The sequence below is a fragment of the Apus apus genome, chromosome 14, assembly GCF_020740795.1.
Source record: "Apus apus isolate bApuApu2 chromosome 14, bApuApu2.pri.cur, whole genome shotgun sequence".
Classification (NCBI taxonomy): domain Eukaryota; kingdom Metazoa; phylum Chordata; class Aves; order Apodiformes; family Apodidae; genus Apus; species Apus apus.
This window is the reverse complement of record NC_067295.1, coordinates 12017469-12040175: the sequence shown is the minus strand read 5'-3', so window position 1 is coordinate 12040175 and position 22707 is coordinate 12017469. Positions and strand designations below refer to the sequence as shown.

The 22707-nt window shown below is 43.9% G+C and overlaps 1 protein-coding gene across 7 annotated transcripts in view; it reads right to left on the bottom strand.

Annotated features, from left to right (window-relative positions):
- The window catches only part of CARHSP1 (calcium regulated heat stable protein 1), a 70155-nt gene that overhangs the window by 12261 nt on the left and 35187 nt on the right, over positions 1-22707 (bottom strand). For 5 of the 7 annotated variants that reach the window (XM_051632249.1, XM_051632245.1, XM_051632248.1 and 2 more), the window contains 2 exons: positions 5840-6032; positions 3524-3646 (listed from right to left, as the gene is read on the bottom strand). In XM_051632249.1, the coding sequence (XP_051488209.1) occupies positions 3524-3646; positions 5840-6012 (296 nt within the window). In that variant the 5' untranslated portion in view covers positions 6013-6032. Of the gene's footprint in view, positions 1-3523; positions 3647-5839; positions 6033-6125; positions 6211-21834; positions 21920-22707 lie in introns of those variants that run through there. The other 2 variants (XM_051632250.1, XM_051632243.1) reach the window with 2 other exon arrangements.

The window sequence follows — 22707 nt, the reverse complement described above, 5'->3', positions numbered from 1 at the left end:
CCCATTAATAAAGAACAATGCTTCTACTTCACTGTGAAATAAACTGAAATGAAAGGCATTATTAACTTGTCTCTCCAGTGCTGCCTTGCATCAGAATTAAGACAGTAATAGCATCACTCTCTAGCACTAAAAGCTGTTTCCAACTATTCAGATCCACGCAGAGTAATTAAAGAACACAATGTGCTGAAACCTTCAATACTTCAATAACAGCATTTTTTACTAACAGGTTGAGGCAGAAACATCAGGTATTTTTGAATTTAAGTTCTGAGACATTACCTACATAAGAAACATTTAAAACAGTGACCCAGTCCTGGTTCAATAGAAAAAAAATACAACTGTTGGCTTCAAAGGAGCAAAATTGAGCCTAGAAAAGCTGCATAAAGCACACCCCTCAGTCCTATTAAATCCATATAAACTAATTTTGATTAAATGTTTCTGGAAGATCAAGGAAACCAGCCTTTGAACAGATAAATGATAGGCTTAAAGAGGAAAGGCATCATCTACCTGCTGTGGGGATGAAGGGTCATATGGAAAGCAAGCGAAATGTCAGCTAAATATCCAAAACAATTAAGAACCAGGTCTGTTAATGACAGGAAGAACTTGCCCAAGAAGGCAGTGGATGCCCAGCACTTGAATTGTTAAGAGTGTATTAGGTAAAGCATCTGCCAGGAAAGCACAGGGGCCTTCCAGAGCAGACAGAGTAGAGGAGGACCCCTCCAGTCTTCTCTACAGTAAAAGTGAGAGCTGCCGAACTGGAGAACAACTGCAACAGGGCATACAGAGACAGTTTCCCACCTGCCTGAGCATTTGATTTAAATGAAGCAACCAACAATGAAGAGCAGCAGCCTGGTCTAGCAGGTAGGGCACCAAGTTGAGACCTGGGAAGCCAGAGATCAAGCTGAAGAGCCAGGCCTCCCTTGCCCCAGTGGCTCTCCTCCTCTTTTCCTTCACCTGCTCCGGCTTTCACCTGCAGGGGCAGCCTGAAGGCACAGCTGTGTGAGCGTGAGGACAAGCAGAGACCTGGACACACCTCAGCAAAGTAAACATGCTGAAAATACATCAAGAAGTGTGGCTGCCCATGAACTTCTACAACCTTGGTGACTCATTCAATAGCATTTTTAGAATAGATTGAGTGGGTGGAAGAAACAGGAGGATGGCACACCACTTTCAGAGCAGAATTGCTCAAATATTGATGGCTCACAGTCACAGCATTTGGAAAGTATATGAGATCAATACATGAAGTAGCACAGCCCCTAAGAGGGGACTCCTGTGAGAGGGGAACTCTCACAGAGATCACCAAAATCACAGCAGACAAAAAAGGGTTTTCATAATGTCATAAGGGATTTTAGTAATAAAAGTGTTAATTTCACATAAATGAAGAAAATTTTACCAAACGCACTGGAAGATAAAGCACGGAGGAAAAATACAGGACTGAAAATAGACAATTCTTTAATTCATTAGAGGACTGAGAATTCATGTTTGTGTGAGAGGGCTGTTTTAACTAAAGCTTAGCTGATCAGTAAGTGGAGAGGTCAGACAAGATGTTCACAGTAACATTTTAAGTTGTAATATAAGAAATGCTATTTTTAAATTATTCAGGAAATAAGAAGAAAATATGCATTAATGATAGATGAAAGAAAAATAAGATAAAGTAACATTTCCTTGGGCTGAACACGTAAATCAGACCACTCAGCCCGTTTCCACCTACGAGTCCTAAAAAACTTTGGTGTGCCACTCCCATCATACAGTAACATTTCAGAAAACTGAAATGCCAGTGTGCTCCTTCTCCAAGGGCACGTGCTACACACACAAGCAGAAAAGATAGCTGGGGCAATGTAAATAACTTTGGTAAGACTTCTGTTGACTTACCACTGAATAACCACTCTGAACAACAAATAAGGATTATACAGCTTCAACAATGTAAACAGTACATAGACTAAAAACTGGTGATAGACCTCAATGATGTTATTGGAGAATAAATGTTGAGCAATATTAATACACACCCTCACAGACCAGTTTCAGCCCTGATGCTGGTCAATTTCTCAATCTAGAAACAAATACAAAATTATCTATGAATCTTGCAGATTAGCCAAACAATAAATAACCAAGACAGCAGAGTTAGGGAGCATGACCTGGACCCCTTGGCAGGAGGGGCCTGCAGAGGTAAGATGTGCTGCAGTGCAGCCGAAACTGAAGTCATACATCTAGGAACAAGGAATGCACACTGTGCTGTCAGGGATGCCAGGCTTTGTCTGGGACTGCACCAAACTCTGATGCTGAAAAGGATGCCCAGGTCAGAGCAGATAATCAACTCAGCAAAAGACTAGGGATGAGGGACCTAATGTGATTATGGGATGGACGGAAAGAGAAACAGAGCAAGAGCCTGGAAGACATTTTATCTCCATATATTGAAAGTATGTGTACAGTGTATTGTTTTAAAATTATATTTAAATTCTACAGCAAACTTTAAAAAGAGACTAGAAATATTGTTTTAGACTGGAGAAAAAATTGTCTTGAATTAAACTTGAAAAATTTAATCTGTTTAGTTTACCCACAGGCAGATTCAGAAGCGATGGTTCTCTGTGTGTTCAAGGCAAAAAAAGCGCAGCTACTAATGAACCTTCTAACAGAGAAAGCTTTAGCTATAAACTGCTTGAAAAGAAAACTAGTTATATTCAAGGAAGTAAAAAAGTATGACTTTTCTTAACAGTAAAGGTAAATAACCATTAGTTTAATAATGGTACACACAGTGCTAAGTAAAAGTAGTGAATTTTATAGAATCATAGAATAGTTTGATTTGCAAAGGACCTTAAAGATCATCTAGTTCAAACCCCCCTGCATGGGCAGGGACACCTTCCACCAGACCAGGTTGCTCAAAGCCCCAGCCAACCTGCCGTTGAACACTTCCAGGGATGGGGCAGCCACAGCTTCCCTGGGCAACCTGTTCCAGTGTCTCACCACCCTCACACTGAAGAATTTCTTCATGATGTCTCACCTAAATTTCCCCTCTTCCAGTTTTAATCCATTACCCCTTGTCCTCTCACTACAAGCCCTTGTAAAAAGCCCCTCCCCAGCTTTCCTGGAGCCCCTTCAGGCACTGGAAGGCTGCTATGAGCTTCCCCCAGAGCCTTCTCTTCTTCAGGTTGAACACCCCCAACTCCCTCAGCCTGTCTTCATTTTCAGTGTTTTAAGTCTTTAAACTAAAACTGGATACTGCATGGATTTTTTGCTTCAGGTAAATGCAAGTTTGTGAGCCTGGGTGGAACTGCACATCTTATTCCAAGAAATTTGACAGGATTATCTTCTAGTTTTTGACTCAACAGATATATAGTAATACAGGAAAAGAACAGCATAATCTATCACTGCCAGCAACATCTGCATAAATCCTCTTTGCTGAGTATGTGTGTCAAATTATTAAACATTCTTCTACCTAAAACATCAAAAAACATTCAGTGCTTATGGCAAACCAAAGCTCCAGCCCTCCTTGGCCACCAAGATGAGTTAGATGACTAAGATGACTTACTCAGAGATGTGTACGAAGATGTCAGGGCCTCCATCTGCAGGGGTAATGAAGCCGTGGCCTTTGGAGCGACAAAAGCATTTACAGACGCCTTTGTAGACGGGGCCTTCCGATGCTCTCACGGTTCTGCACAAGAGAGCACAAAGAGAGTGGTTCATTGCTGAGCACAGATGGGACAGCTTCCAGGTGTGTCAGCCAGGACCTTCTCATGCCATGACTATCCAGCAGGAGGCTTCTGTGTTAGAAGAAGCTTTTAGTGTGACTCCTCAAACCCAGTAAACGATTGTGTTGCCATTTGGTTACGTGTGTCGTGGCAATTTTGACGTTGCTCTCCCAAATGTCTGAAGTTTACTGAAGTATAAATAAAACCACCAAAAACATGTGAAAACAGCTTTGCTCCTGAAGTCAAACTAATACTAAAGAAATGGAGATAAAAGAGTTAAAGAAAGAAGAAATCTTCATTAAATCATTTCATTTCCAGCTCTATAAAGCTGTTGATGCACTTTGTTACACAGAAAAGCACTCACTGCCCCAAGTAAGCCATTAAAGTTTAATGGCATTTTTCAAGCAGATAAAGCACTGAGGGGGAATAAGGTCCCCTTTGAAATGAACCAAAATTAAATAATCCCACTGTATAATAAACCACTGTCTGTCCCATTAATATTTTCCATAGTACTGTGAGGCCAGAGCTCATCCAGAGTTTCTCTTGCTTAAAGAAAACACTAAGAAAAAAGTAATAAAAATTTAGAACTATTTTGCTTTTCAGGACAAAGTAATACAGCAGGTCTCCTACACTAATTAGTGATTAAAGAACTGTGGAAGCCAAATAACAAAGCATTTAGTTTTGTGAAAACCAGACTAGGATTAACAGCTGAGAGGAATTACAAAGAGGTCATTATTAACGCAGCACTGAGGCAAACTAGCATGGAATTGCTTTTCAAGGGCAATCCTAATTATCAAGTAAATTATGTTCCTTTTAGCAATCTACTTCCTTTGCAAAGTTTAAGGAATTTGAAGGCTTTTGGAACCGATTACATATGAATTTTTATTCTACTGTTGCTGGTCTTTTTTTGCTTCATTTTAAATACAAAAGTAATACAAAGTATCTTTGAGAATGATACTATTTAAATCTGCATCAATAACTCTTGAGGAGAAGAGCTGAGTAACACTGCAGGAAGCAAAAAGGAAAAAAGCACACCAGGTAGCTTAAGCAGCACGAAATAGGGTAGCTGTGGGTTGGAGATCTTACTTCCACAGTGTTTCACTTGGCATTGTCAGACCTCCTGTACACAGAAGTAATTGCAAGACTGTGGCAGAAGTGCCACTGATTGACCACAGCTTCATGTTACACCCTCAGCCCCTGACTGAAGGGCCACTGAGATTAACAAAGAAGCCCACATCGCCTCCCGCAGGTCAGCACCTCAGTGGGATGCCCCATCACAGGCACTAGGAATTTTTTTTTTGCAACAGCCAAACCTTGCCACGCCATCCTCTGGTGCTGCACTGTGGAGCAGTCCCAGTCTGGTGAGGGGCTTCCAGAAGCGTACATGGCTCCTGCATGGGGCCACAGGAAAGCTCAAGGAAAGCCAGCTCTGCTGTAGGGTCACTACCTCAAATAACTACAAATAGCAACAAACCTAATCTCATTTTATGGGAAACCTCACATAATCTTAGAGAATCAAAGGGCTTAGGATTCCTACCTTGAAAACCAACATAATCTTTTACAGGTCTATTTGGGCATTCTTAAAATGGAGATATGAAGGCTGAACAGAAAAAGGAAAAAGCCCTCTGAAAAGTGACAGAACCATAGACGATTCCTAAAATGTAATCTGGCTGATGTTAGCACAGGCGTCAGCAGTGAAATAACTAAAACCTTCAGTGAGGTCTGGTCCAGTGATTCAGGGGTGGCAAGGAGAGGTCGTGCCAAAGGAGGAGATGGAGCTGATGAAGAAACACCAACAGGAACTGGTCCCAAGAGCCACAACCCAGTATCTGAAGTGAAGCAAAACTTCAGACAATAAACTGTTCTGAAAATTCTTAGTGTATTTCCCCTCCCTGTAAAACTATAGTCTTAAACAGCAGAAAAGACTTCAAAAATCATTTGTGAAAACAGAACACTGAAAAACGACAGGCAATTTGGACTAAAAGTCTAGTGGCATCAGGATTTATTGGAGAAGAGATAACAGTAAAATACCAAAGGATCTTCCAGAGACAGCCACCCCCCTGCCTGACTCCCATCACCTCAGCAGAGGAATGATCATTCTGCCCAAAGGCAACCATTTGGTTGTGTCTCTGAGATGCAAGTTTCCCGGTACTCACGCTGAAAATGTCCTGGTCCGGCGGGTGGGCAGCGGGCTGGGGATGAGGTACCCTCTCATGGGCGACGGGGAGCGATCCCTGCCCCTGCGGTTCTCAGGCAGATGGAGAGAATTGGGTGAGGGTGGAGAGGTGGGGGACTGCTGCGAGGCAGATGAAGTGGGCTCAGAAGACATTCCTGATGCCTGAGAAGAACCTAGAGAGAGGGAGAGATCTGACTTAGCCCAAAATGGGAACTGCCATAAAAGTCACAAATTCTTTCGCTGGTGATTTTGTAATAATGACTCACTTCCTGCAGACGTAGACATGGACACAGTTGCACCAACACCTTCAGTTTGAATGCAAGAAGAAAATCATACAAGTGGTCCTTAATTCACTTCAGACAGAGTCAGGCAGTTAATTTTGTCTGCCAAGGACAAGAGCACAGACAAAGCTGGGAGGCAGTGGCTGACTGCAAGGAGGTGCCCCCTCCAGCGTGACGAGATCTGGCAAACCCAGCAGTCCCTTTGGTAGGGCTGAGTCTGCCACAACCTTCCAGCAATCAGGAAGCCAATAGTCTATATTTGCATTCAGAACCCCAGCAGCCCATATCAGACCTGTGCTCTTATTCACATCCTACAGCAGAGGAGGGAGAAGATCCCTTTCTTTGCACACCAACAGCAATACACGTCTCATCATACAACAAGAAAAACTCACAAAATCCATGGATAGAGGACCATAAGAAACAGCAGCACTTCTACAATTATGAATACATAGCTTTCATGTGCAGCAGTGACAGAATGAAAATAAAGCAGTCAGCACTGCTCTGGTATTACTGTGCAAGTCCCTACCTGCACTGGAAGGGGAATAAATGGTACAAAAATAACCAATAACTCACATAGTCTTATTAAGAAAATCTAAAAATATCTGGATGAGCTAGCAAAAAGTGAGGCGATCTGGATTAAAAAAATAAGAAGGAAAAAATCTGCCTTTAAGGTCAATAGTTTCACTGAACTGAAATCTCTCATATCCATTATGCACCTTCCTTTTGACACCCACACTCCCTACCTCACGAATTATGGAGTGGATCCTTCACATGCAGCCTTCTTGTCAATGACAAATTCCTATTATTTCTTTCTGAAACTAAGGATTAAATTTAAAAGGCCTCTTAAGAATGAAGTCACCGGGGAACAAAGGCTTTTGTCTTTAATTGCTCAGGGTGTTGAGAAGGTAGTAGAAGTGGATAGTTATGTTTTATCGTGTACCAGCTAGAGCTTTCCACACTATTCTCAAGAGCAACAGCTCAGCTGAAAACAAAACCATGGATTTGCCACCCACAAGTCAGTGCCCAGCCCAGCATCATGGCACGTTCAGCCGAGAATGAGGTGTTAACACCAAAGGGATGGGATTTTCCAAACTTCGTCTTCCTCCAAACAGACCTGCTGTGCTGGCTGGTACTGAGGAAGACTCCCCAGATTTTGAAAGACCTCGCCTTTGGGTGCCTTGCTTTCAAGGAACGCATGTTTGACATAGCAGAACTATAACTCTGGTAAGTCATGGGAAAAGTAAGAGCAAACAATTAAAACTCATTCTGATAACTCAGCACACATGGTCTAGCCTCTGCACAAGTGAAAACACAGCTTTCAGAATTGCACACTCTCTCTCCTAACCTAAGTATAGACCAGCTTGTCAGGTGACAAGCAAAATGCAGAGCTATTCATCCATCCACAGCAATACAGTAGAACAACCACAAAGTACTGCCCTTCCCCTTCATCAAACAAGGATAGGGAGGCAGGAGAATTTTCCCTCCCTTCTTTAAAGCACAGATGAACCACAAAAATATTTACAAACAAAGAAGGCTAAATGGAGTTAGAAGTGTGCCAAGGTATATTACGGTTCCCATTTATGTCATTTTTGAGCTTTTAGCTCTGTAAACATAAAACAGTGACATAGAGCATTCAGTGCCATTTCACCATACAAATACCCTTTTTGTTCTCTGTACACAGCCAAAGTAGATGAATGGCCTTGACTCTCATAATTTCTATTACACAAGACCTAAATCATGATCAGAGCTCAGCAAGAACTGATACACAAAAGCAGGCAGCTAGAGGCAGCCAGGAGCAGCTACACTCCACACCCGCTGCAGCGAGCGAGAACAGCTCGGAACAGGAGGGGATGCAAACAAGCAGCAACAGGAACCCTGTGGCTGCACTACAGCTCAGCAACGTTCTGTACTGGCATCAGTGTTGAGACACTGCATGTGCAAGTGCACCAGCACACACATTTGCCTCTTGAGCTTCTCCAACAACAGTAAAAATTGTACACAATGAACAGGATTGGACACTAAATTACCAGGTTTTACACACTACAGCACACAGTGGGTGACAGTAGCTCCTGCCTCCTGCAAACCTCTGCTCAGCTTGCTCAGGGCCAAAGATGACTTCATCTGAACCTTTTCACAGATAAAGGTGGAGCTGAGCTACTTCAGTTTGTTCTGGGGTGGCCACTGTCTTGGCATTGTTTGTACAGAGATAAAATCATTTCCATTGGCAGCACTCTGGGAGGAGCAGAAACACCACCCCCCTTGAACTGTGCAGTTGGAGGCACTCTGAGCTGGGCAGTGTTTATGCAGGAAACCTCCAGCAAAACACTCAAACCGAAACCTTGCACCCCCAGCCCTCCCAGCCCTCCTCTTCACACAAGTTTTACCTTCCAAATGCAGTTACTGGCAGTATTCAAATGTGCTTTTCAGATATTGTCCTGGGTTGTGAACTGTCCCTCTGCAAATCAAAAATCACCTTGGGACTCAAGACAGCTGCCTACCAGCACTTCTTCAGGAGCCACAAATACCTTCTCCTCTAAAAAATTTCTTTCTTACATCTCTCATGAGCCCACCAGCTCCCACTCAGTTTCCATTCGTTTTTCCCCATTGCTCCAGTCCACACACCAGTGTCCACTTTCTCATGGTGAAGGGGACACCACAGAAACCCCAGACGGCACTAACAGAGCATCCATCCCACTTGCAGTGCCTTGTGAAGGCAGCCAGTACCTCATAGCAGCAAAACACAGCTACAAAAACCCCAGCAGCATGAGATTCCAGCCACAACAGAGATGAGGGCCGACACGGACAGTATCTCTCCTCTGCTTGAGCCAGCAAAATATTTGCCTTTGGGTATTTATAGAATGAACGTGGCATGACGCAAGGTAGTGATATTTTCAGGCTCTTTAGGAAACTCAAACCACGTGCCACCTTCCTGTTGAATCTGCCCATGTCAACATGCACCACTTATCATTCACCAATCTGAGTTTAATTTTTTTTTTTCCTAATTTGTAGGTATGCACCAAACTAAAATATAAATAAATCAGACATGCATAATGGAAACAACAGACAAATTTAACATTTCAAAGCAAAAATTTTTTTTACCATACTTTTTCCAGAACAGTTAGCCAATGTGTACACAAAGAGACCCCACCATGTCTTCTGCACCAGGTGACCTACAAAGCACAGACTGCAATACGTGCTAGAGAAATTTCTGAGATTCTCCACAAAATATTACCAAAAATCTGTTGAAGCAGTTAAGGCTGAGGGTATGCAAGTGTCACCATAATTTCTCTATATCTATGCATTCTTTTCCTACTCTAGTGTACTCCATACCTCTGAAAATACCCTAAAAATAGCAGGTCTGGGGAAGTTATCCATTCTGACCAGCACGACACAACCACAGAAATCTAGTCTCACTTTTAATGACAGGAAATATCTAGAAAAAAGTCAAAACAGATAGGGCAGGGTGACAGACTCCAGGAAATCTCTCCACCTTTCAGTGATCTCTTTTGCACACAACAGACATCACAACAGCTCCAGCAGGCACAGATCTCATCCCCAGAAGCATTGCTTTGTGTGCCTTGTGCTCCAGCACAGAGAAAAAGCTCTTTCCAGCCTCCTTATACCAGAAGTGATAGTGTCTGGAGGAACCACTTTCAGAAGGTATCATGATAGTCTATGAACCAGACAGCACTGACCATATATGCCTGGAAAACCAGGTCTTTCCTCAGAAAGAGAGAGGTTTTTGGACCCCAGTAGCAGCTGCTTTCAGCTGGGATTTGCTGGGAGTTAGCTTTTCATTTCAACTTTTAAGAGGAATGTGAACATCTGAACATTTGATTGTTTTCTGGGTTTTCCTTGAATTTAGAAACAATGCCAAGAGCTCTTTTTAAGTTATTCACTTTTAAATGTCCTGGGTTCCAAATTATTCTACAGAGCTGCATTTCCTTCCTTCTCTAAGGAAGCTGTGCAGATAAACCCCTGAGCTTTGCCTGCTCTTCTACTGACAGCTACAAGCTCTTCTCAGCAAGTGAACAAACATGGCTTGATGGCATATGGTAAGCACTACAGAGACAGAACCTGCTCCAGAGTGCCCTTTCCCAACAGTATGTCCTCTACTCTCATCTACTGAAAGAGTGAAGCCACCAGGACCCTCCGCTCCTTGCAATAGCTTGCCCTGATGAAGGAGTGGAATTGGGGGTGCTTGACTCCCAAGGATGCCTCTAGTTCCTCTAAAGCAGCCACCAGCTCCCTGGCATCTCTCTTAGGCACCCAAGCACCCACTCATCCTGAGCACCAGGCCACAGTACTGCCCCCACCTGCAGTTTCTTTCCAAAGCACTTTCTGGCACCCAAACCCTGGTGCACCCAAGGATCTCAGTGCCACAGAGCATCACAGCACTCCTCGGGGATCACAGAGTTAAGCGCTTACAAAACATTCACAATTACAAAACAGCTGGTCCAAAAAACTTCCTCTTCCAGCTTAGTTTGCATGACTAACTTTCCACAATTCATACTGGTATTTCAATTAACACTGAAACTCACAGGAGTTGCAACATGCATGTGACATGTCTACACAAAGGATTACGGCTTAAACATTACGCTCTTGAGGCTGCAGAGGAGTGACCACACTCTGCAGTGATTTGGCAGTTAATGGAGACCAAGGCATTGCTCAACTATCCCCGTGTCCTAATAAAAGCCCAATTATAAGGTAACAAAAATACAACACGGAAAATTCCTATTGCTTGTCTGTGCATACAAATTAATTCGGCTTAAAACAGGGTTGAGTTTAAGCAGCAACAGCTATTTCCCAACAGTCTCAGCGTGAACACCTTTTTCCCCAAACACTGTGGCTGCCCTTCTGCTTCTCTAGCGAGCAGTTTGCTATGTCTGAAAGCATTCCTGGCTGTGCAGCACAAACCAGCCCTGCACAGCAGAGACCACAGGAAGGGCTGGGAGGGGAACTAAGTAATCAGCAGCCTATAAAGTATATTGATAAATATCCAGACTTTTGGTAGTCCAGTATTTTCTGCTGTTCATGTAAGCTGCCAGAAGCACTTAAAAATTGCCTTTAGGTCAAGGAACAGAGTGGATAGTTAAACTAGGCACATGTTTCAACTGGTTTATCATTATATGTTGAAGAATATGTGGTGATACCCTGTAGCTCATTCTATCAAAAATAGAGAGGAAAAGAATCCTCTCTTGCTGGAAAACAAGTATTTGCCTTGATTGATGCTGCATAGACTTCTTGCTCCCAAATGCCCAGAATAGAGTTATCCAGGGTCCTTTGCTTGTAGGCAAATACAGGAGTGCCTAGATGTACTGTGTCAGCTGCCACAGGTGACAGCAGTCACTAGGATTTACCTAAAGGGAGAGAGTGCACAGTGATACTTCATCCTACATCTTGCCAAAAAAGTCTTTCAGCAGGAGCAGAACACAGCAGCACCCAGAGGTAAGGTAACTCCTTGGAACAAGGACGGGCAGCAGTCATCGAGCTGGGAGTGGCACAGAGCTGTCCTGAGACCAGCACACCTCCTCTCACACTCAGCAAAAGTCCAAGACTTCAGCCTGCTTACCATATGTCACTTATCCCTTTTGCTTAAAGAGAAGATTAAGAGAGATGGAAAACTCATGGCCATCCTAAAAAAGTAACAACAGGTCCCAGGCAAGCATCCTCCCCTGGGAGCTCTTCCCAAGTAAGGATGAAGATGATGGGTAAATATGGTGGCAATAATTACTGCATGCTAATCAGGTGCAAGGGTTGCCCAGTGACTTAAGTTCCCGTGAACTTACATTATGGGCTAATGTCATCAAGTATTTAAATGACTGTTACCTGCATGCTGTTCACTTTGTTTTGGTTATCTCTAGTACAAGCCCAAGAGTCCACAACAAGGCAGGGACAGCAGGAAGAGGGGGAGTTCTCATGAGCACCTGCCATGCCCACACTAACACAGCTGCAGGCACAAGGCCGTAAGAAGAGTATGAGAAGGGCATGGAAACAGCAAGGAAAAAGAGCTGTTGCAGCAGCTCTAGGAAACCCTGCAAAATCACCATGCTGAGCCAGCACCGGGGTGCGGCACCCAGTGTCTTGACTTGCTCTCAGCCTGCTGACTGCTTTCTACATCAACCACCAATCTACAAACCCAGTTGCTTCTGTAGCCATAGCACTGCCCAGCTGCTTGTAAAATCACTGCCAGCAACACCCACACTGCCAGAAGCAGAAGCACGTATGCCAGCTCCCAAAGAGCTGATCCAAGCACGCCTTCCCTGCAGCCAACATCACCTTCAGCAGCAAGTGTTGTTTCCCCCAGATAAAATGTTAGTCTTCACATGTCCCAGGCAGGCTGTAATAAAGGGACAGGGAATCACAGAATCATAGAATCATAGAATCATAGAATCACAGGAGTTGGAGGGGACCACTGAAGTTCATCAAATCCAACCCCCCTGCTGCAGCAGGAACACTCAGGGCGGCTCACACAGGAACACGTCCAGGTGGGTCTTGAAAGTCTCCAGAGAAGGAGACTCGTCAGCCTCTCCGGGCAGCCTGTCTCAGGGCTCTGTCATCCTCACAGTAAGGAAGCTTTTCCTCATGTTGAGATGGAACTTCCTGTGTTGTAACTTGGTGCCATTTCCTCTCATCCTATCACAGGGCACCACTGAAAAGAGACTGGCCCATTTTTTACACCCACCCTTCAGATATTGGTAGATATTAATAAGGTCCCCTCTCAGTCTTCTCAAGACTAAACAGTCCCAGGTATCTCAGCCTTTCCTCATGTGACAGACGTTCCAGTCCCTTAATCATCCTCATACCTCTCTGTTGGACTCTTTCCAATATATCCTCATCCCTCTTGAACTGGGGAGCCCAGAACTGGACACAAAACTGGATGTGGTCTTACAAGGGCAGAGTAAAGGGGAAGAAGAGCTTCTCTTGACCTGCTGGCCACACTGTTCTTAATACATCCCAAGATACCGTTTGCTCTCTTGGCCACAAGGGCACATTGATGTCCCATGGATAACTTGTTGTCCACCATGACCCCAAGGTCCTTCTCCAAGGGGCTGCTTTCTAGCAGGTCAGCCCCTAATCTATACTGTTGCATGGTGTTTTTTCTCCCCAGGTGTGGGACTCTACACTTGTCCTGTTGAACCTCATTCCATTCATCTTTGCCCAGCTCTCCAGTCTGTCTAGATCTTGCTGAATGGCTGCACAGCCTTCAGGTGTTATCAGCCAATCCTCCCAGCTTTGTATCATGAGCAAACTTGCTGAAAATACATTCCATTCCCTCATCCAGGTCATTGATGAAGATGTTGAATAAGACTGGGTCCAGTACTGACCCCTGGGGAACACCACTAGTCACAGGTCTCCAACTGGACTCTGCATCATTGATCACAACCCTCTGGGAAGTGTGAAGGGAGACCACAGAAGGACTTTTGTAGTGAAATGCCAGGTGTAGCTGCCTAGGTCAGAATTAAGTATAAGGTGAGTACACAGCAGTGCTTACCCTCAACAACTTTCCAGCATCCTGGATGTATGGCTTAAATAAATACCAAACTAAAGGTTGCATAATGGTATTTAATAACCTCACAGGAAATTTTTCAGGCCCTTCCTGAACTCATATAATCTTTTAACACCCACAGTATCCCTTTGCAAAGAGTCTCACACCTTAACTGTCATGTGAAAAAAAAAACCAAACCCTTCCTTTAAGTGAACAGTGAGGAGTAGCCCTTTTTACAAAGATATCAAGAAAGGACAGTAAAATCAAAAGACAGAGCCTAGCAAATAAGGTGAGGAAAGGAAAGGGCATAATACACACGGGACCAAACTGGAAAGAAGCACCAGCTCAGAGAAGCACAGAGGTAAAGGTGCAGGCTTATTTGTAAATCAGACTTTAAATTTTCCACCTGAAGTGACATAAATGGGACAGAGAGCAAGAGGAGCTACAAGCTTCTTTCTGGTGTTCCTTTTCCCCCCTTTTAAATTTTTAAGTACAAAACCAAACAAATAAAAAACAACAACACAACAACTTAAATGCCTTCTAAAAACGTATCTTAGTATTTCTAAATCACTCCCCTGATTTTTCAGTTGAATGGCTGCCTTTACTCTTTTTTAGACAATAAATCCCACTAGTATAAAACATTTCTAAAGGTTGAGCTTGTCAACAATTTAGCTGGGTTTGGCCAGAAACGAGGTATTATCTATTCAATGTTTTATGTTCTCCAGCACAGAACCATTGTACTGATCACTCCAGACTCTGGCGCCCTTCATCCCGCCTCCATTAGCCGAGGCTGGGAACTCTACTATTGGATATCAGAGGCAATATTTAAAACATCTCATCCTATTCTTGCTAAACAGACTCAAACACAGTCTTACCTGTTTCCCAAATAAAGAACAGTATGTGGCTGAACAGGGAACAAACAAGCTGTCCCTTCCAGCTCCACAGCTCAGCTCTTCCCTCAGTGCTTACGCAAGTCTGAAGCTCTCCCTCTGCCATTACTTCCATGCTGGCACATCCCATGTGGATTTATTCCAGGGCTGATTTCATTTTGGCAGAATATATTTATACCAAAACATGAGAAATATTTCATGTGTCTTGTGTCTAAGCAACTTAAGGCTCATCTGCAAGGCAAATGGACTTATACAGTGTCATACTATTATAAAGAATATTTATACATATGTAAATCCCTAGCACTTTTGAAAGTTCTCCCTTTTTCAGCCTTCTCTCACATCACAAAACTTCAGCCACGATTATGGGTGTTTGTTCATGTGCAACTTCGAGCCTTTTAAGGCTACTGAAATCCCCTGAAATATTTATGTGGCTCAAGTGTTACTCAGAACAATTAGTCCACTGTGTTTCCTTCCTAATCAACATTTTCAATAAGGGAAAACAGTCCACATTACAAAAATCTATAGCCATGGAAATTTATGAGGCATACCAGTATTGGCAAAGGAAAAAAAATTATCCTCAGAGGATATTTCATCACCAACATTACAGCAAGAGGCAGATGGCAGGGTATAGAGTCAGAAACCACTTACAAATAACTTGATCCTCACACCAGTACTGTGAGACACCCACAGACCCCAGGCTCCTTTTTGCCAGGCCTGACTCTGTTTCTGGCTGTCTCAAAGCACAGGCCATCTCCCAGCCTCACAGCCTAGCACCTCCTATACATACTTTAAAGCATCCTAGTCTAATAACCTGAGCATATTTCCATTAGATCCCTCAGAAATCAATTAAACAAAAGGTTTGTTATTGAGATGTCATTAGGAACCTGCATTAATACCAATTAATGACAGATAATTCACTGAAATTCATTTTAGGAAAATCCTCTGTATTTGACACAAGAGTGAAGAAAATTCTCACTTTCTGTTGAGCAACAAAGAAATGCTCTTGATTTCAATTAAAGCCTCCTCCTAGCCTATCCTGTCCCACAGTTTCCCACCTGTATCCTACTTCCCAGGCTCCAGCAGCACAACTGCTCCCTACACAAGTGGCTGCACCCACAGTAGTTTTTTCTACCACAGCATACGTTTCACTAGCATGAAAGATGACTGGTGCCATCACTCTGACAAAGATGGCTTGATGAAGTGTATATTCAGCTTGTGCTAACTGACAGAGCACTCAAGAGACATAGAAACCCACAGTCCACTAAAATCAAGCAAAAGGGAACATTTTTACACACACATAAGGCAGGAGTTGGCATGACAGACCTAAACTTTAATGGATACATTTCAAATACATATGCTCAGAGATCACTGGCCCATTTACTATTTGCATTTCTTTTTCTTCTTCCCTCCAGTACATTCATTTCTCAACCCAATTTACAGTGTATCTCACCATGCTGTACTCAAGCTTGTGCTTGTGTCCATGAGACTCCTCTCAGTGTCCTCATTTCCTCAGTTCTACAGTGGAGATAACATCCCCTTTGCAGCAGCAAAGTTGTTTAACTAAATTCTATAGGACAAGTCCTATGTAAATATACACATTGGAGAAATCTCTTTTTTCTTACATAACCAAACTACTTGCAAAACAGAGAGTATAAAAACAAACATACACAACCAAACTACTTGCAAAACAGAAACTGTTGCAATTTTACCCTGATTAGACCTCTCCTCAGCTCAGTCTTGGCACCACAACTTGCCCCCTCTGTGAGCTGCTGCTTCAGATAGATCCCTGTGGTCTATTGCACTGACAAACAGGTAGTCCCTACATGGTGTAATCAAATCTGTGATTCCATGAATACTAATACAGCCAAAGCACACGCCCACAGCTCACAGCCTCCAGGACTGCTTCAGGGACAGCAGCTACTTGAGTAAACACCTTGAACCCTTTGGAAACTATGTACTATACAAACCCTCCACCACATCCTCTTGGCCTGTTTGCCAGTTTAGAAAGCATCATTGATTATACACTTTAGACTTCTTGGGGAAAAAAAATTCTTTTTAGTCTCAAAACTGGCTTGATCCCAATAGTCATAGGCTGTGCATTGTTCCTAGCCAACTAATGAGAAAATGGACCTACAGGGAGTTTGATTGCTTTCCCCAATTACCATGTTTGCACAAACTAGTCTTTCTTGCTCAGCACATCCACTCTCTGCGTTCAGAGCCAGTTAAATGGCAAAAGGAGTTGCATTGTGCTTTCCTGCCTGCAAAACCGCAGCGCCAGCATGGGCACGTGTGCGAGGCTGGATTTTGTGCCTACTTACACAACAACAAAACTATTGACCACGCTGTGATTTGAGAGCCATGGCTCCACTGATGTGCTGGAAGTGTATGGAACAGGACAGAGCCATCCAGAATCACAGATGCTGTTGCTATTATTTATGTCTGCTGTGTTAATGCTCAAAAGCCAACACAAACCAAAGCAAGGGAAAGAGCAACATAAGCTTTTCAGGGAAGGTAAAAATAATCTGTTATGGTTGGAAAAAGCAGATGAATCTTGAGGCATGTATGTTCTTCAAGTATAAAACTAAAAAACAGTATAGAAGCACAAGTTTAATAGAAAATTGTAGTAAGCACTGTATTACAACAGTCACCACCCCAAAGAGCTGTACCTACTTCAAGTGCAAACATGGAATGGGACACAAGCAGAGCAAGCACTGCACACAGCAACGGCAATGAGTGCTTTTATGAAAGATTAGTTTGATTCAATGTACCTGTTTGGCCATGTGCTAATAGTTATGTGACCTTAAGAAGTTACCATTTTCCAGATTTGCTCACTGAGACCTGATAGCAGCCACCTACATGCACGTAGCCACACACCAGGAGGACAACGGGGTAACCAGACCTACTAGCTAGTGCCAGGGCTCCTGCAGCAAAGCCTGGTGGAAGAAGCCAAGAAAATGGCCAAACCCAGAAAACCATACGTACTGAGGGTACGGTGCAGGCATGCAGGAGGCACTGACAGCCAGCTGGCAGCCTTGACAGGGATGGGTGAAACCCAAAAGCAAGCTGGGCTTCTGCCCGCCACACAAACCCAGAGCACGGGGCGAGCAGCCCAGCTGGAAACAAGCCCCATGCACACACCATGGACATGCCAAGGATGGAGATGCGTCTTCAACACACCCTCTCACACATGGTTCTCTGGGGGAGAATTTGCATCTATCCAAGATTCACAGCCCAACACCCTACCCCACTGCCTCTCCTGCCAAAAGCAGGCAGGAGTCACACACGCAGCCAGAAGGAAAGGGCTGCTGGGGTGCTCCTTCCTACAGCAGCCCCACACACACAGCTTTAGGGTGCAGTCCTTCCCACAAGGATTTGACACAATGCACAAAAGGCCTGTACAGGAGTGACATGGAACTGGAGCAGACCACAACCAAGAGAGATTCAAGATCAGTGAGAAAACAAAGTCAGGGAAATGTGTAACCATGCCTTTGTTATCTTTATCTAGACCAATGTTTTGCATGAAACCTGGTGTTACACATCTAGGGAATCTCAGGTAAGCTTGCACCTCTGTCTGCCTCAGGAGCAAGCTGTAAGTCCAGAAGAAGTCATGTAATGGCACTGGGAAACCAGGTGCACGCATGTCTGATGGGTTCACTCTGGTCTTGGTGGCCAGGAAATCCCAGGCCACACAGCTCCACATCAGTGGAGTACCAGAGAGAGCATTCATCGTCAGGATCTGTGCCACGGAAAAGGCAGCACTGCAGCCACACTGAAGTGTTTAAGAACAAGTTTGATTAGCATCCCAGACCCTAATTATACCAGCTTAACAAGTGTCCAGCAAGAAGACTTTTCTCCCCACAGGGCTGTGATAAACTCCAAACTACCATTTTTTTTCTTATTTTATTCTTCTGGGAGGATTTTCAGGAGAGGTTTATCTCCATGAAAAGCCTGAGGGACAGAAGGGTGGGAAGGGTCAGTGTGTGAAAAACTGAGAGTGCAGGCAGCAGTATGATGACACCGTGACCCTGGGATGCTGCTGGCAGTGCCTCCCCAGCAGCTCTGCCAGATTCAGCCTGGCATGTTTCCAGCAGTGAATTTCTTTCCTCAAGTCCCTGCTGCTGTGGGTAAGACACTGCAGTGCATCTCATGCCCCCAGGGAGGGAGATCTTTCTTGCCTAAAGCTGGTGCTGGGGAAAAGTAAAAATAAATTTTTTAAAATAATGGATCAGAAGACAGTGGGGCTGCAGATATATATAAAGCTTCATTTTCTTTAGAACCTGTGTTATAAACATTGGTGAAAATAATTTTTAGGACTCTGGCAGAGTTCCTGGGATAGGGAAAAGCAGCCATTCTGCATGGAAATAAAGTGCATGTTTATTCAGAAACTAAGAATTGTGGAAGATCACTTTTCAGACACACTTTCCATAACACCATAAAGCAGCAATTTAATACAAATGTTCACTCTGTATATTCACTCCTCTACCAGTAAAATTAAAAACCCACCATATGAAATACTTTTAAATACTTTAAGACCTCCTTCTACCAGTCTCTATCACAAATTTATGAAAAAGCTATGGCCATATTTCATAATCTCCATTGCTAGATTTATTGGAGGAAATAGAGTCACAATCTACACAGCCACATACATTCTGCCTTTCCTTGCTGCTGTCTGCAGAGCTCCTGCTCTGGATATGTCACTGTACAGACAAGCAGTGCTTTGCTGAGCTGGGTGAAAAAATCCAAACCACTTACTTATACCTCAGTAACAGGTGTAAACTTTGTAAACAGGAAATTCTTTGAAGCTGCTTTTTGGAAGTTTCATTTACCCTTTTAAGTCATAGTCAGGAACTTGCAATCACAACCCTGTCTTTAATTAAATAACTGACATAACAGAAAACAAGCAAACGGCTTTGACCAGCCTTCTGAAATCATATCAGGAAGAGAAAGCGACCAAACTATAATCACTGAAAAGGCAGAAACTCATAAAAAGAGAGAGTCCATAACTCTACAGAGTGCCTTGGTCAGCATGATTGGCTGCACAATGTAAACAAACCAAACACTAAATGAGTACTAACATAAAAAGAAAATTCCTCCCCATCTGGACATGCAAGATTAAATGTTTATTTCCTGGACACAGACTATACTTTGTCTGGACAGTCTCTTTGTTGGGATAGTCTCTTAAACGGGAAGTGGCAAAGAATTTGAAAGCTTGGGAAAAGCAGCACTCTAGAAAAGTTGTAAGATGCAGAGTTGTGCCTGAAGGAAAGCAGTGTGATTCCCTATGGTAGAGCTGCCATAACAGAATACCCCACACCCTGCCCAAACCAGCACTGGGAAGGCAAGGTGAACAAGACAGAGCCCCATGGCTGCAGCTCCTGCAGCACAGCATGGGAGTGCCCAGCACATTGGCTGGGCTCCACTGGCATCTCTTGGCTGTGGCACCAATAGTGCTCCATCCAGCTGGGCTTCCCACCCATCCCCAGCATTAGCTCGCTAGCTCCCACTCAAAGTGGCACCAACAGACACTCTGCTTTCCAACTTCTTGGGATCAGCCTTAGCTGCTAATGCTCTGCCACTTCTGAAGTCATATGCTGCTCATGAGGCATGGCAAAGGGCCAGCATAGTTTAATATTCAAGAGAAACTTCCAGGTCAAGGTTCTCCACTTTCCTTTGTCTCACACACAGCGGTCTGTGATCAGATCAGGCACAAAGTCTGGGTAAGGAACATGGCCATGAAACGTGGCACACAAAGGCTTGTTTGCTTTTTCCAGAAAACTGTAATAGAGCCCTTCCCTGCACTGCTGCTCTCAGTGGAAAACCACCCAGGGATTTAATGGCAGGTTATTGTTTTCTCTGTGCTTTTATCCTCCACTATGTGATCACCTTTCAAAGGGAGGCTGAAGCTCAACACCAAGTTTACCTTCCCAGACCCAGCAGCTGGGTGAAATGCAGGGTCACAGGGCACCAAACAGAATTATTGCTCCAACAGTCCTGCACAAACCCAGAGGCCAAATTCACATGTGCTGTCCTTGAAACACCCTAGTATTTAAATATCTGAGACCATCACCCTATCTCCAGCTCCTTCCTGCAGAAATGCAGAATTTGAGGCAAGTGGTAGATCAGCCTGTGGAGCCTAACACTCCCACCATAGAGAATGGGTAAAAAATTTAATGTTTGTTTCCATTTCCAAATTGCATTCACAACGCAGCAACCTCTTAATGTGAGTATCATTACACCCAAGATACTCAATCGTTACTTAAAACGGATTTCTTAGGTTACTTCATTATTCATCTGTATTTAAAATCAACCCAAAAGAAAAAAGCAGCTGTGCAACAGCCTCAAACCAATAGCAAATAAAGAACCAGCAACCCTCTGAAATCAGTCAGTAAGACTGTAACATCAGAGGAGCCACACAAACGAAACCTGACTTAACTGAAGCAGAAGGGGATTTTCCAGGCTGTTGAAGCCCTGTCCATTAGCAGGAGGTCAGGCTCCCAGGGCAGAACTCGTGCCCCCTTTACCCATAAGCACTATAGCCAAGCCTGAGAAGATGCAACTCGACTCGCATGGTATTTTACAGCTTCCCTGGGGGAAAGCAAACAACAGAAGCACCACTTTAATGTACTCCACATGCCTCAAAAATGACAGAAATGAAAGCCAAGTAAGTGTCTTTCTGCACTGTGCAGAGACAAAGAATGTGTCAGTTCAGTTCCTCTCCCAGATGGACCTCACAGCTGCCACTGAGGTGGGGATTGTGCTCTGAGGTGCCACCTCACCACAGTGTGGTTCCCATTCCTCCATCTTCTGCTCCTTAATGTCTTTTTTGCTTAGTAACTAGCCAAGGGGAAAAAAAGCAAACTCTTCCTCCAAAGTGATCTCACGCTTATTTACAAAAACCAAGAGGCAGCTGTTTATTCTTAGAGGGGGAGGCTGTGCAAGAAGCAATGCTGCAAAGAGGCCGAGTTCAATGTCATGTAGGCAGCACTGTCTTTGTTAGCTGCACAGACACCATTTACTGCCTCGGGCAGTGCTCTTCCTGATAACATGGGTGATATCACACAAGCTATATCCACACACGTCATGAAAAAGGAGAAGAGGCACAAAGAAAAATTCTGCAACTGCTACCTAGCTGGCAGAGGTTGGCTCAGAGGAACAGAATCACAGAACTGAAAGAGCAGAGAGCAGCTCAAGGCTACGGCTGCTTCAACCGGGTTAGAGTTACCCCCTGCAGCCCCAGGGACCATCCAGACAGGCAGCAATGAGTGGAAAGGAGCAGAGATCAGTGTGGGAGGCAGAGTAAATGAAGATTACTGACCTGTCCAGGGGGCTGCCACAGACACAAGGAAAATACAGTATTAGACTGAGACAGAAGGAAGCAAAATAACCATCTCTTTCCTCCCCTAAGAAAAAGAGAAAGTGGTTAGTCAGATGAATCCTTGCTATTTGAACTACGCTGTGGAGTGACACATCATGCAAACCCAGATCACCACTCTGCATCGCTCGTTTCTATAGTGTTTCGGATGCTTCTTTTGTTTGGTTCTCCACGCCAACCTGTTGCAAAAAACAGGATTTGCATTTTGTTTATTTAAAACTGTCATGCAGAAAAAAAAACAAGCGTCATTTCATTCCTTTTTTCCTCCTCAAAGATTGCCACCCCTCTTCTGTGCTGAATGCTGTTTCCAGCCCCCCTGCCTGTCAACCCTCAGGAGAAGGCAGCTCAGCCTCAGAGAAGAGATGTGATCCCAGCTCCCACCAGCTCACTCCCCTCCCCTGCTCCAAGCTGAAGTTGTGTTTTGAACTTCTCAAACTCAGTTCCTCTATTTAGTCTCTGTTAAAAGCCTTTCACATGAGGGACAGATTCACCATCAACTACTGCCAGCAACATCCAGAATATTTTTCAACATAGACTTGAACAGTTACAATCTCATTACATTTGCTAATGATGATCCACAGCAGTCTTCTTCTGAGTTTCAAGCAGTTACTCTCAATGCCTGCCTAGTCTACCCTACGGGCAGTGATACAAAAATGGTTCTTGATAAAAACTTGAGACAAAAACAGACCAAAAGATTAAATGAGTAACAGCTTTCATTCTGGAGCCACCCTAGCCACAAACTGCTTCTGCACCCCACAACCCACTCATGGTGAAATGAAAGCAGAGGAAGAATTTATTTACTTCTGCGACCACCAT